We start from the raw sequence: 15212 nt of genomic DNA, 5'->3' as shown, positions 1-15212 counted from the left end.
CGCACTTGTTTACACAGCCATATCATTCACATTGCATGGTAACTCAAATTACCTAATTTGTGTGTCTATTGTCAATCATTCTCTGTCATTTAGCCCCATTATGTGTTAATGAGGATTTAGATAAGCCACTGGGGATTTGTAACAATGACTGCTGCAACTGATGTCCGTGGCAGCTGGGTAAGTTTATCTAATGAACTGTCATAGAGTTTATACATAAAAATCCGAGATATTTTGCAATTTCATTTAAAAATAGGTAATAGTAAATTATAGCAACAGCTTGTCACAGGAACATAAATACTGACCAGAAATAGTTTCTGTCAAGAAAGTTTTTTTCAATAGATAGACAAGTTTCAATTTTATGAATGAACTACTCCGTTTGAGCTGGGATCATTCGGGGAAACATGTCTTTAGACATAATAACTAAAAGTTCGTAATGTCAAATAAAGTTTGAAGATTATGTACATTTATCATTCACTGGATGCAATTATGTGATATTTATGAACATGCATGAAATATTTGCCACTGGTCATTAAGCAACCAAGATTCAATCACTTTATAGGTTGATGCCACTGCTGGTAAATGTTTCGTCCCTGATGGTATCATCAGCCGATTTAGAGTACAAAGCGATTAAGTGTTGACATGAATATCAATAATGTGGTCATTTTTATAAATTTCCTGTAAACAAAACTTTGAATTTTTTGATAAAACTAAGGACTTTCTTATCCCAGGCATAGATGACCTAAGCTGTATTTGGCACAACATTTTGGAATTTTGGATCCTCAATGCTCTTCAACTTTGTACTTGCTTGGCTTTATAAATATTTTGATATGAGCATCACTGATGAGTCTTATGTAGACGAAACGCGTGTCTGGCGTACTAAATTATAATCCTGGTACTCAGTGTACTGTACCTTTGATAACTATCTATTTATAACATAAATTTAGCCAAATTATATATGATCATCACTGTTATTGTTCTTGTTGGTAATGGGTCTGAATTTGTTTGCCCAAAGAGTAACTGTAAGCAGCATATTGAAATTCTGACCCCAATATTATATTTTAATATAAAGATGAGTTGGAGATGAGTTTGACTCTAATTCAATGGACTAGTTTTCCTGGCAAAGGGATGATTCTCTCCTGCTATTCCATCTTGCTCCAACAACAAATCCTTGGCTTATTAAAATATGGACTCATTATTTTTAAAACTGATGAGTTCTTGCATAAAAGGGTATTTTCTGTCAGTATTTTTTTTGCGAAATATTTGAAGGAACATATTGGTAAATATTTAATAGCGTTCTTTAAATCTAAATTCAATAGACAATGTAACTTCATGCAGTTTTTCTCCATCATCCTTTTTCATATTTTTTTCTGAAACTACTTGGCCAGTTTTAATGATACTCTGCAAAAATGATCTGATGGTGAAAAACCCAGAGGAAACCTTTGATTTTGATAAGCCAACTTAGAAGAAAAAAATTATCTAACAACAATTTTGAGTTTTTGTTTACTTCCATAAGTCTTAAGCAGAAAGATATATAACAGAGCTCTAGATATTACCTGACTTCGATTTTTTTCTATTCGGCGCTAGATTTTGCATATACTTTTTGACTTGATAAAGTATATTTCAGAGATTTTCTTTGCCAAAACATACATGTACAATGTAGATTTTGATTGTAAATTGCATAATGTACAGGTACAATGTATTCTGGTTGAAAAAAAAGACTGTTTAAGCTGACACATGTTCTCCAAGTTTCATGGAAGATTAGAATATTATGACATACAATGTACATGTACATGTAGGGTATCTTTTTAAATGCTTTAATTTAAAAGAAGAAAATTGTATGTACATGAAATGGTTGGTTCTCAAATTTTGCATTTCTTTTCAGTTTTCATCTGGATATTATGGCCATTATCGCAGTAAATCTCGCAATGACTTTGTGTGTGAATACAGACAAATAGCAAAACCAGTGCCTCCAAAAAGATTTCTTAATCGAGCTAGGGTAAGACCAAGTGTATCAAAATGTAAAAGTCGTATAAGTATTTAATTGATCTGTGTGGTACATGTATATACAATGTATGGTCCCTTGCAAAATCTAAAGTGAAAAGTTTCAATTATTTAGAACTCTGATATGTAATAAATGTTTATATTTGTATATTTATGAGGTTCCTATTAATATTTATAAATGCATCACTGTTAAATATTGGTCACATCTTATGTTGTTTTTTTTTGGGGGGGAGGGTCTCTCCCGGGCATGAAGACGGAGTGGTTTAAGAAGTTTATCTTTGGTGATCTCTAGTCTGTCAACCCTGATGTGGTGAGTTTGAACCCAGCTCATTACATTAAGCTATTAGATTCTGGTCATGATCTAGCAAAGAGTGTTTAAAGTAATTTTAAACACCCACATGACCAATAGACATGTAAACATATTTTTGTTAAAATAAGAGTAAGTTTATCTTTGTAAAATCAGTGACCTATAGTTGCTAATACCATGTATCCCAAACTCTGTCTGACCAACAAAATGTCGGACAAAAAATCATTCCTTCAGACAGAACTTTTAAAAAATTTTAGTTGAATATATAGTAGAAAAGTTCAAATTTCTATTTCGATCAGACAAATCATGAAACACTTTGGCACAGACTGCTAATATTGATGTCACTTGTCCATAGTCTATTGTGTATATAATTATCTCATTGACAATCATACCACATTCTTTATATTTTGAATTATTAATAATAATTATAAATAAAGATAAAAAAAAAAAGTTTAGTTACAAAATGTATATATATACAATGTATGTAACATTTACTTGTCTTGTGTAAGTCAAACATTTAAGATTTTACATAAACAAATCCTAAATCAATTCATTCAAATAATTTCATCGATTCATGTTAATAATTACTGTACAAAACTGTATATAAATTACACAAACACCACAATTTATCCTATCAAGAAGGATGTGTAAAACTAATCAAATAGTTACAGAATAATATAACATTAACTGATCACAATTATTTGAATATTTTATTTGAGTAAATATTACCTTCTCTTCAGAGATATTAAACACACAGTTATATCTACTAATACAATAACGTATTGACAAGTACCACAAAGTATGGTATATTTTTATATTTACTTTTATATTTACAGTAGGTGATAAAAGTGGAGTATTTACATACTGGCATTTTATTTAAATAGACAGAATATGATTTTGTAGAAATTTTTTCGGATATCAGAAGACATTTTCTGTTTAACTTGGCCCTCACAGGGACTAATTTATTGAAAATAAAGTCTGGAAATAATTGAGACCAAAAAACTAGATGTTTTTTATTCTTATAAAGCTATGAATTGAACTTCACTATATATTTAAGTCTATACCCGTTTTAAAAAAAGTGGTACTTTTCATTTCATATTTTGGACAGACAATTTGATAAATGACTTGAAATTTCCATGATAAACCACACCATTTTTTTGATTCCAATTTATCTACCAAAAATGATGGTCTAAGTACACTGTACTAGTAGTTCTACTACTGTAATCACTTAACCAGTCCACACTGAGGTTGTGAGCTCGTGCTGCCCTAAGAATGCACCTGACTCCAGTCTTAATTGACTAGGGTTGTCAATTTCCTATTGAAGGTCTGTGGTTATCTCCGGCCACTTCAGCTTCCACCATCAATAAAAACTGGCCGCCACAAAAAAATCAAATGTGGCGCTTAAAAGTAGCGTTAAAACAAAACAATCAATTAATCAATCTACTTCAGTGTTTTTTTAATTCAGTACCAGTGGATATATTTCAATACCTTTGCACATTTTTGGTACATAGTAGAACACAGTGTCTTTGTGTGTATATATTAATAAAGTATGAAGGAGTCATATTTCAATAATTGCCTGGCATAAAACCATCAAACTTTGTATAAAGTGCATTTAAGTAATCCTTACTTTTTGTGACAATGAGATCATTTGACTCTAAAAGTTATATTGTTTCATTGTTTAGGTTTACTTTTAAATTCATATCAAAGTCATTTTACAAAATCCTATGATATAAAATGATCACATAAACTGGTTTAATGGAGACACCTAGTGTTAGTCAGCATATAATTCTAGGTCATATGAGGTCAAACCCACCATTTTTAATTTCAGCTATTCTGATGTTGAATTATTCAAGCAAATTGTACACAACTGGGAAATTGTAATTTTAGATTACCTGTTTCTTACATTTGGTTGTGTTAAAGACTGACATCATTGCTAAAGGAAACATATTTATTGGTTTTTTTTTCAGTTACCCACATCATACTAATAATATGTTCATCTAAGCACTAGAACCTTCAAACAGCTCAATCATAATATAAAATAAAACATGTAAATAATAGAATAGGGGGGTATCATCTGTATCCATAAACACATTCTCTATTTATTTTATATTGACCTTATTTTTACTGTTTTATGTAATACAATTGATAATATTACATTGTATGACCACGACTTTAAAGAAGACAATACTGAATGGGTTTAATAAGTAGATTATGTAGTCATTTGGGATAAATTCAGTTGTCTTGTTTAAATTACAATCATGAATGGTTTACAATTTGGTATAATGTGGTAGCATTCAAGAGGGATTATAGAAATAAATCCTTGTTTGAAGTTATCTTGTCGACTCTTGAAAAACAGACAGAAAACCAGCTTTACCACTTTAGATAATCCGTCTATCGATTCTCCTATTGATCACTTTAACATTCCATGAAAGATTTACCCCTTGATCTCTGATTTTTCTTCTTGAAACATTACACATTACATTGTACATTTTTACATGTCTTGTAGATAATTTTTGTATGGTATTTTCTAGCTTTGATTTTTTTCATTCTTGAAACATTTGCATTAAGTTTTACAAAGCAGTCAGATAGTTTTTGTATGATAATTCTGAGGTATGGTAAAAAATACAGCAATTGTTTTGTTTTGTTTTTTTAAGAACATGAGCAGAGCTGAAAAAAATGAAAACCTTGTAATTTATGTCAAAGCTATCATTCTTAATTTTGCCCACAACAAAATTCAGTCAGGTTTTTTATGGTTGAACTATTACTTAGCCACTTTTCTAGCTGGTATTCATATTTTTTAAAAAAAACAGCCTTTCTCTCTAAAAGCAGGGTGGTAAGAGAAGTTCAAGAATTCATAAAATTTCATCAAATATAAGGATAAATTACTTTTAGATGTTAAATTTTACAAATAATGGATGAGTGCTTTCAAAATCACAGATCTTGGTAAAGCAATGAATTTGCTTGGTTAATTTGAAAATACTGTTTGTGTCTTAGTTCATATAGTTACTGAAAACAGTTTTTAGTTTCCTATAACAATGCATAGAGGATTATTCGTAATGGCAGGTACTGATATTTTCATTGATATTGTTCTCGATTGTTCAAGTAAATGTTGATCCAAAATGGATTGTATCATGTTATCCATGTTTATCACTTTCATTTAAATTCAGTGGCGCTGTAATTTTCAATTTCCTGTCCTTCAGAATTGTTATCAACAATGATTGGACAGTTAAAAATAAATATTGAACATTGAAAAACTGGAATATATAGCCTACATCTCCTTTTATTTATTTTAGAATGCATAGCACAAGGTGCCATTTAAATATAATGGCTATGGTACTTGAAAGTTTGGTTAATCAATGAATCTATAATGATATACAATCCAATACTCATTTATAGTTTAAAGTATATTGTTATCTGCATTATCAAGATAATTGATCTCTGTCTTTCAAATTTACATATTATCCACTTTTTCAATTTGTACCATAAATGTTTCAGTTGATCTGCTAATTGGTGTTCCTTAAATAAAATTCAAGACTTTATTGATATCTAGAATATTAAACCATACTTTAACCATGACTGGTACTAAATAATTAAAAAAGATCAATGATCTTTAAGTTCCAATAAAATTGTATCACAATTCATACTGCATACCACTTCTTACATGCAAAATTAGAGTAGAAACATTGATAAATCAATGAAACTAATAATGAAATACAATTTATTACATTGTACTAATTTATGGTTTAAATGTTTTGTTTTCTACACATCTGATCTATTTCTCAAATTTACATACTGTGGATTTATTATCAGCATTTCTGTTTTCTTGGATTTCTTGGGGAAAAACTAGTCCAAAAATATTTCTTACTGGTGCCCCCACAAAAGGAAACAAATCCACAGTATCAATGTTTGCAAAATGCAGAAATAAATCAAACCAACAGTTATTTAATGATTAAACAAACAATGATCTTCTGGTACATATTTCAATATTTATCAAGGCTTTTTTTTATGTTGCCAATGGATGCAGACCATTTCAAAAATTTCAAATTCAATGCTCACCAAATTAGTACCAAGAGAAATAAAAATGCATGATAACATTTCTCAAAAGCTGGTTTTTGTGTGAAGAACATCATTATGGTCAATGATTGCTATACACATTATTTACTCACTCTGTTGTTTTTATAATTTCAGCAACCAACAGCCAAACATGTGTTTTCTCATCATGATAACAGGGAATCATTTTTAGACAGTGCATTGTATTTTGAACAGGTAAATATGAGTTAACTTGGTAGAAATTTTGAAACAATATTATTTCCATTGGGCTATTTTTACTGAATTCTGAAATAGAAGTTTTTCTTGGTTGAAGACCATACAGAATACATTTTTTCTCTAACATATAAACATTAAAAATGATAAGATACTAAAAATATGATCTAATATATATTTGACCACTAAATGAAGGCAAACCAGGATGTATGCAAATTGAAATAGACAATATGGAAATTTTCATCAAACTGTAAATACAGGATCAAAACTGTATCGTGTGCCGGCATACGATACAGTTTTGATCCCGTATTTACAGTTTGATGAAAATTTCCATATTGGCTATTTTTTGCCTGATTAAATCAAATATGTAATTAAAAATATACCTTCATTTGCTACTTTTTGAGTTAAATGAGGTCGAAATTTTGTATTTTTGCTCAAAATTCAGATTTGTGGCCGTATTTTTTCTTTCGAAAGAAAGACATAACTTTTTTGTTTTAAAAGATGAACACAAATTGTGTTTTGTTAAATAATTTGTAATTTCTGTATTTTATAAGTATCATAAAAATTTATGCATTTTTTATTCAGAAATAACTCATATTTATCAAATGGTCATGAATTGAGAAAAAAAACGTAATTTTTTGCTGTATATTTATCAAAATTAAAAAAATTGCACTATTTACAGTTTTCTAAAATTTGGTCTACATAATCTTCCTGCAAAATGAAGCAAAATGTCGTTTTAAAAAATAGGGGTCCATGCACTCATTTTTAAATTAAATCAGTTTGAATGATAAAAATCAGTCGAAAAATGCATCTTTTCCCGATATGTCACAGTTTGAAGTCGCGAAAATAACATTTTACGTTAGCAACGTCATTACCTCCCCTGTAACTGTATTGTATGCCCTTAATTTGTTGAATTAGACTATAAGCTGACAATATTCTTGACAAATCTTTTCTCCAGGTGGTGGGCCATCTGCACTGTAATAAGCAACACTACTTCAAAATCATTGAAGAGGTCTGAATTTTTAGAATTGGTACAAAATACCTTTAAAAAGTTTTTTCTGTTATAGATTTTGATTTCTTTTTTCATGCATTACAGATTTTGTTGGTCTTGCAAAAAATAAATATTAATGTAGAGAGCATGTAACAAAAATCATCAATCATCAATCTCTGTGTAGGAGTTTATCATTGACTCAACAAATTTTGAACAATTTCTGAATTAAACTTTAAAATAAATGTTGACTGTTTAACCCTCTTGTTTTTTATAACTTCAAAATCTCTGATTGTTGAAATTGATTATGGTGACACTGACTTTTAACAGCCATTTGGTAACTACTAATATATGCTATATTTCAATAGTACTTCAGTATTAACAGCTGAAATGTTGATAAAATATATCCAGTTATAAAACATTCATTTATCACTTGTAACTGTTTGTTCAAGGTATTAGTTTTCATGTTTTTCATTTAATCAAAAAAGATTTAAACACATGTATGGAAATATTTAGATTAATGTATAAGTTTTGTAGAGTTTCATTGGAATCAACACAACTTTGCAGTTGATATATATGTTAAGAGCAGTTGAAAAAGATCCTCAAACTAATATGGGGATTTCACTTGAAGATATTTGAGAAAGTTGAACATTCTAGCAATTACATAACCTACCTTATATCTGACAGGGATTTCATGGTAACCAGTCTTTATAGATTTTTATGGTGATTAAATTGATTAAGTTCTTATTACAATTTATAATTTTGATATTTTTTTTGAGTCTATTTTTTATTAATGTATTTTGAGGATTTTAAAACTTTGTTGATGAATTTGTTTCCAACAGTTTTCGAAGAATGTCAATATTTAACACATCACAATGATTTTATACAGTTATTTTCTTATAAGTCTTTCAAACAAATGTTTCTGGAAATAAGTTTGTTTACAGTAGATGTATTATAATTCAATAATTTTACAGCAATATAATGCAGCTATATATGGTTTCACAGTAAGTCAATCCAGTTTCCCTACGACTTTTAGTTGGATTAGATGGTATTTCCTCAAATTTATGTTTATTTTTAGTTCGTTATGTCCGAATTTTGATTGACCACATTTACATAGGAATTCACACGTTCAGCTTTACACAGATATGAACACAGTTGGAAAGTGAAATTCTTTCCTAGTGAGTGAATATGACTGATTTGTTTTATAAAAATGAAATACAAGCACGGAATTTCATCAATAACTTTTTCATTGCATCTCTTTGTATATGTTAATGAGGGAGTTAGACTGCTGATATAATATATGTATATATTTTTTTTAGTCATCAATAATATAAGGCTTATAATTTTGTACACCATGCATGTTTTATCACTATCAGACTTATAAGTGGGACTCAAATCAGTTGGATGGCAAAATTAATCATGAAGTTGAGCCTGAACATTGAAAACCCCAAAATTGAAATGAGTTGTGCCTAAACCTGGCTAAGGTCATTATTACCTAGCAGTAGAAATACTTAAATGTTTTAAATGATTTTAACATTTTATGAACATTAAATTACTTAGCTTAATAATGTCTTTCTGATCTATTGAATATTGTTAAAGTCATAATTTGATATTATGTCAGAAAATTCCAAATTGAGTACCATTATATTTGATTTTAGAAGTCGTTATCAGAATAATTTGATATTATTGTTGTTGTATAAACAAGCCACGAAGTAAGAAATGATTATAGCTTTCGTTGGGTGGGTATAGTTTAGAACTGAAAGGTTGAGTAGACTTAATATGATAGGTTTTAAATAGTTTAAATTGCTTTTTCATGTATTTACATTTGGTGTTGGGAGTTTATATGGTCTTGAGGGTTATTACTGATTAACATTGATTAAATTTAAAACTTTAATTTGATTTATGAAAAGGTTTAAAAGAAGCAAATGACAAACGCTCCATAGCAGCAAGATCTACACATTCAAGTTAAAAAAAATTATTTGTAAACTAACATCGTTTATTTGTGATAAACACCAAACATTTGATTGTAAATAAGAAATGTTTGATAAACACATGTCTTGACTACACAGATGATTGGGTTTGAATATCATCTGGTATTTCTTGTATTGTGCGATTTAAATGCTTATTGTGTTTGTCACATGCATGAGAAATTTGATGTTTATCTCATAAAACATTTGTGTCACAACTTTATATAATATTGCAGTAGTTGGAACCTGCAAGTTGAGAAAAAAAAAGAATCCATTATCTTAAGTGCATACAAATCACACTGTTTTTTCTTTATCTGCAAAAAAAAACAGATGACCTATAGTTGTTAATTTCTGTGTCATTTGGTCTCTTGTGACAAGTTGTCTCATTGACAATCATACCACATCTCCTTTTTTATATATACTGATTAAGATCATATAAGATATAGATTTTTCAACATTTTTGAGTATTCAAGAAATTTCTCAAGGTTATGTACATTGTACTAAGGTCAAAGGTGCTACCTATAGCAGTTGTCTGTCTGGATCTATAGACAGAATTGTTGGTACAAAACTGATTTGGAATTCCTAATTTACAATACATTTATGTAATGGATGATTTCAATCTTTTTCGTAAAAGGATAGTTTGCCATGTAAAAATAATTAGAAGCACAAAATACTGTATAGGTTTAAGACATTTTATTTGAAAATAATAATATTAAAGAAAAGTCAAAGTTTAGAAGAAAAAAAATCAAATTGCTTAATGATTTATATATTGTAATATATGCCTTAATTACAGGATCTTTGCAGAAATTAATAACAATATTATATGCCTTCATTACAGGGTCTTGGCAGAAATGATATAACAATATAAATATGCCTTCATTACAGGGTCTCGGCAGAAATGATATAAATATTATAAGCTATCATTACAGGGTCTTGGCAGAAATTATATAACAATATTACATGCCTTCATTTCAGGGTCTTGGCAGAAAGAGAGTTCCTAATGAGACTTATAACTTCAAACAAGATTTCATCACATGGATGCCAGAGAGAGAATTCACAGAGAGATCTCGACCTTTATGTTCAACATACAGAGTTGACTTTAAAGTTTCGGGTGGTAAATCAAATCAGATTCCTGTACCCATACCTATACCTGTACCACAGATAATAATAAAACGTCCAAAAACTTCATTCGATGGTGTTCCAACATCCACTTATCGTTATGCTCATAGTGAAGGAGGTCCTAATAAACCAACTATTGATGCCAGCAACAACGAATCTGTAAAACTTAGTCTATTGAACAGGAAAAACCGATGTATGTCTGCAAAACCTATAAGGTACAGGGAAACAGTTGCCTCATGTTTAAATTGGGTAAGCAGTCCTAGAGCCCCAGTAAAGTCAGCAACACAGACTGATGGTTTTATGCCACATCCACCGGCTCCCACATCGGAGGGGGAACGACAGGTTACATTCCACCAAGAGCCTACACAAACTGCTCCTGTAAGAGAAACAACACAAGTGATTGCCGATCCACCAAAGCTGGCATGGACAGCACCAGTACCTACGACAGTAGCCACTTGTGAATAGTTATATCTAAAAAACGGATCAAAATTATTTGTCATTGTTATATTATATGTCTACAATGAACTTACAGATGTGACTAATTAACTGAAATATTGATATAGTGTCAAACAATAGTGATGCCATAGACAATGGTTCTTGAGATGGAAGATTGTTGTTATCAATTTCCCTTCATTTCTGAAATGAGAAGACTGAATGTCTTGAATATGAATGTGTAAGCTCTACGTAGATTCACAATCATTGTTGTAGATGTATTCTTCACGAATCTAATCCATTAATGGATGCATGCTGAGAATTTTGTATTAAATTTAAACATTATGCGTTTTCATATTTGTATATATATGGAAATTATTTATAGAAGAACTCATTATGCTGACTTCATAATGTCAAATTGAATTATAGCCTTTAGACTAGATGGGGATTGTTTTGGGGTTTTGAAGTGTACATTTGTTCATCTTAGTGGTATTTTGTCTTCAGGAAAATTTAGTTGCATTTTCAGAAATCACATTGTCTAGATGAATAAGATAGTCAACTGGAAACTTGTTAATGTTTACATGTTATCAGCCTTTTTTAAAGAGAATTTACATATACAATGTATTATTTTTTTCCCCACTTGTTTATATTCTCACTATTTACCCTTTTCCAATATTTGTTGTTATGGAATACACAGTTATATACATCAATATGGATAGTGTTTTAAATATCTCCACACATTATTTATTTTCTTAAGAAAATGTAACAAATTTTTGTAAAATAAGCTTAATAAGTTGTCCACTAGAAGTGGGATAAATCAAACATTAAGCCACCTGATTACAGCTGTTTTGACTTGTCAATCTTGTTTTTCTATACCTAAAAAATGTTTATTTAGCTAGATAAAATCCAAATGAAGTGAATAGTTTCCAAAAAAATAGTGAACATTTGTATTGGTTTTGATGTAACTTCCCTTCTGTTTTTATATTGATGTTTTGAGAGTTTAATATAGAACTTTAAATAATTCATCCATGTTATACAATGTATAAAAAGTTTTAGTTAGATTTTTTATTTCTATAACATTCCAGTATTTGATCATCACAGGGTATCCATGTTAAGCTCAATTATTAGCTTGAAAATATAAAACAGTATTCAAAATTTTCCATATTACCTTATATAAACTGAAACGAAATGTTAGTTATTTAGTTTCAGTATTTGACGCACTGAACTGTACAAATTGAAAAGTAGTACAGATATTATGTACTGGTACTTGTACTTGGTTGCTCATTTTTGTTATTCTTTTATTTCTTTATATTTCACAGTATTAACTGTACACAGTTTTTATTTTAAGTTTTCTTTATTAATTATATTGTTGTTTGTTAAGTTAGTGTTTATATTTTCCCCCCTGTTTAGACATAAATGTTTGGTACACAGATATTTACTATGTTGTTTTGTTTAAAGTGCTTTTAAACTGAGATTTTAACTAATTTATTAATAAAGATCGAATTCCCCAAAGAAAGATATATGGCATTAAAGATTTTGGTCAATTACACAGTCATATATATATTATGTAAAATTATGATAAAGTAAGTAAATAAGCATACATCCATGGGAAAGAGAATCTAGAAAAAGTCAAATGAAAGGGAAGTAACTCTATTATAATTTGTATCATATCAATAAACCTCAAGTAGCCTTTTAAATCTGTGATTTTTTTTTATAGTTTTATTTTTACATTAACTGTGATAGTTTTATTAAGCCTTTAGTTAATATACCTTTATATGTAGTTTGCATTTAAAATATAATGGCTTGCTGTTTCTTTTTGTAACAAAAATATTGGTCATACTGTTAAATGTTTTTTTTCTATAAGCCTTTTCATTTATAAAAAAAATAACTTTAAATTTTACTTGTACTAAATTGCACATGAATACTTGATTTTGATTTTTTTCATAAAAATTATCTGCTGTTATATTTTTTGGGACAAATTATATAATGAATTCGTCATTTTTGAATTAACTTAGTGTGGGCAAAGCTCTAATATATTGGGTTGAGTGTGTTTCTTCAGTTATTGGGAGTATGATCATGATTGTGCATTTTTATTGTATTGTATACATTTTCATGTATGTAGTATTATTTGCTGTTGTTTTTTAAATAGCATCAAACATCAAACATTTCATCTATAATTATACCTTAGAAAAGCTAGATGATATGTTACAGTAGTTGCTTTCATATATTCTGGACACAATTCTTGTGAAAATAAACATGAAAACTTTTATGAACAAACCGTTATCAGTTTAAAGAACTTAATCTGAAAAAAGAACTTTGACACACATCTGATATCTTGAAGGCTTAAGAATAAGTGTGAATAATTTTGGGAAATTTAGGAAAAATATATTTACAAGATTTAAGAAATATTCAGAACTATCTAATACATTTCTACTTTAGGTTATTTAGGTGTAAGATTCTTCTATCAAGACGTTTTCGGTTAGAAGAAAGAACTGCTCAGTGCTCAGGGGAGATAATCTTATTGTGTAACTTTTACATTTCAAAATTTCATTCAAATGCAGAACCGTTTTTCAGTATAAGATTTTAAATCTATACTTTTGATACAGTCATTATATTTCATTTTGTTTATTGAATTAATTATTTTTACATGAAAAAATAACCAAAATCCAGTGAACATTATTATCATGTAGATTCCGTCCTGAAGTTTAGTGATATTATGCATTTATTTGTAGAATTAAAAAGATTATAAAGAATTTTGTTTTGTTATTATTTCATTATGTAAAAGAATGACCAAATTTATGGAAGACGATATCAAAAACATATAACTAACACATTCTTGATGATAACTTTTAGTTAAGATAAAATAGATGTACATTTATGAAGTTTAATAAGAAAGAAAAGGTGTTACTAGTTACATATTCTAATAAGGCCTATGATTTTAGACAGAAATACATTTGAATTTTCAAATCTATTTTGTTTACCATCAACTTCTAAAAGATATAAAGTGAAATATGAATATTTGAAGAAAAATATTCAGGTAAATAAAGGCAACAGTAGTATACTGCTGTTCAAAAGTCATAAATCGATTGAGAGAAAACAAATTCGGTTTTAAACTAAAACTGAGGGAAACACATCAATTATAAGTGGAAAACAATGAAACAACAGAAACACTAAAGTGCAACAAAAAACAAATGACAATACAACACACAGATACATGAACTTTAAGATAACAACTACCATTTCTCAGACTTGGTATAGAACCTTTTAAAAATTATTATTGGGTTAAACTTGGTTTTAAAGCTAGCTTAACTTGTCCTTGTATGACAGTCGCACCAATGTATTAAATATATTCAATGTCTAACCTACAATTGTCTAGGAATATGGTATATTATGGCCTGATTTTCAAAATGTAAAGAAAATCTAAGCCTTGAATTGAGTAGTGATGCTTCATTTTCCCAAACAACACCCTAGTGGACATATTGTATTGGTGAATACTTGTCACATATACCAGGCTATATGAATTATTATGCCAGAAAGAACATTTCCTCTCAATAAATCCCACAATCTAAAATGTAATTAGAATGAAATTCAAAACAGTGTGGCTGTGGCCATTGATTGACACATGAAATTCATCCATTGACTGGGACAATTTACGTGAACGTTTGTCTGTAACGACCACTGTTCACGACGTACCTACGATAGACATTTAAACTGTGGGGTCACCAAAGGTTTCTTAACGCCTTTAATTATAAAATAATTCGAAAAATTAATCAGGAATAACCTTTAAGTTTTGATTTATATAATTGATATAAATCAAAACATCGTGTTATTTCTGATTAATTTTTCGAATTACTTAATTAAGGTGTTGAGAACCTTTGGTGACCCCATAGTTTAAGTGTTTTTAAAAAGTACATAGTGAACAGTGGTCGTTACATACAAACGTTCACCTAAATTGTCCCAGTCAATGGATGAATTTCATGTGTCAATCAATGGCCACAGCCACACTGTTTTGAATTTCATTCTAATTGGAAAGCCAATCAATTATAAAGTTGAAAAGCATTAAAAAGCAAAAGTTGTAAATCCGACACAAAAAGTTTTCATCATAACTTAACACCATGAGTGTTTATATCATGAT

General features: G+C 29.2%; 1 protein-coding gene across 2 annotated transcripts; it reads left to right on the top strand.

Annotated features, from left to right (window-relative positions):
* Window positions 1–4: 4 nt before the first annotated feature.
* LOC143067119 (uncharacterized) lies at window positions 5–13830 on the top strand. 2 transcript variants are annotated; one of them, XM_076240174.1, is made up of 5 exons: window positions 5–177; window positions 1883–1996; window positions 6497–6574; window positions 8534–8563; window positions 10502–13830. In XM_076240174.1, the coding sequence occupies exons 1-5, from the start codon at window positions 145–147 to the stop codon at window positions 11108–11110; spliced, it is 864 nt and encodes a 287-aa protein (XP_076096289.1). In that variant the 5' UTR covers window positions 5–144; the 3' UTR covers window positions 11111–13830. The 2 variants fall into 2 exon arrangements, with proteins under 2 accessions (XP_076096289.1, XP_076096296.1); XM_076240181.1 differs by lacking the exon at window positions 8534–8563.
* Window positions 13831–15212: the final 1382 nt, after the last annotated feature.

This window comes from Mytilus galloprovincialis, chromosome 1 (assembly GCF_965363235.1).
Source record: "Mytilus galloprovincialis chromosome 1, xbMytGall1.hap1.1, whole genome shotgun sequence".
NCBI lineage: Eukaryota > Metazoa > Mollusca > Bivalvia > Mytilida > Mytilidae > Mytilus > Mytilus galloprovincialis.
The sequence above is the reverse complement of the archived record's forward strand: the minus strand, read 5'-3'. Positions and strand labels throughout refer to the sequence as shown.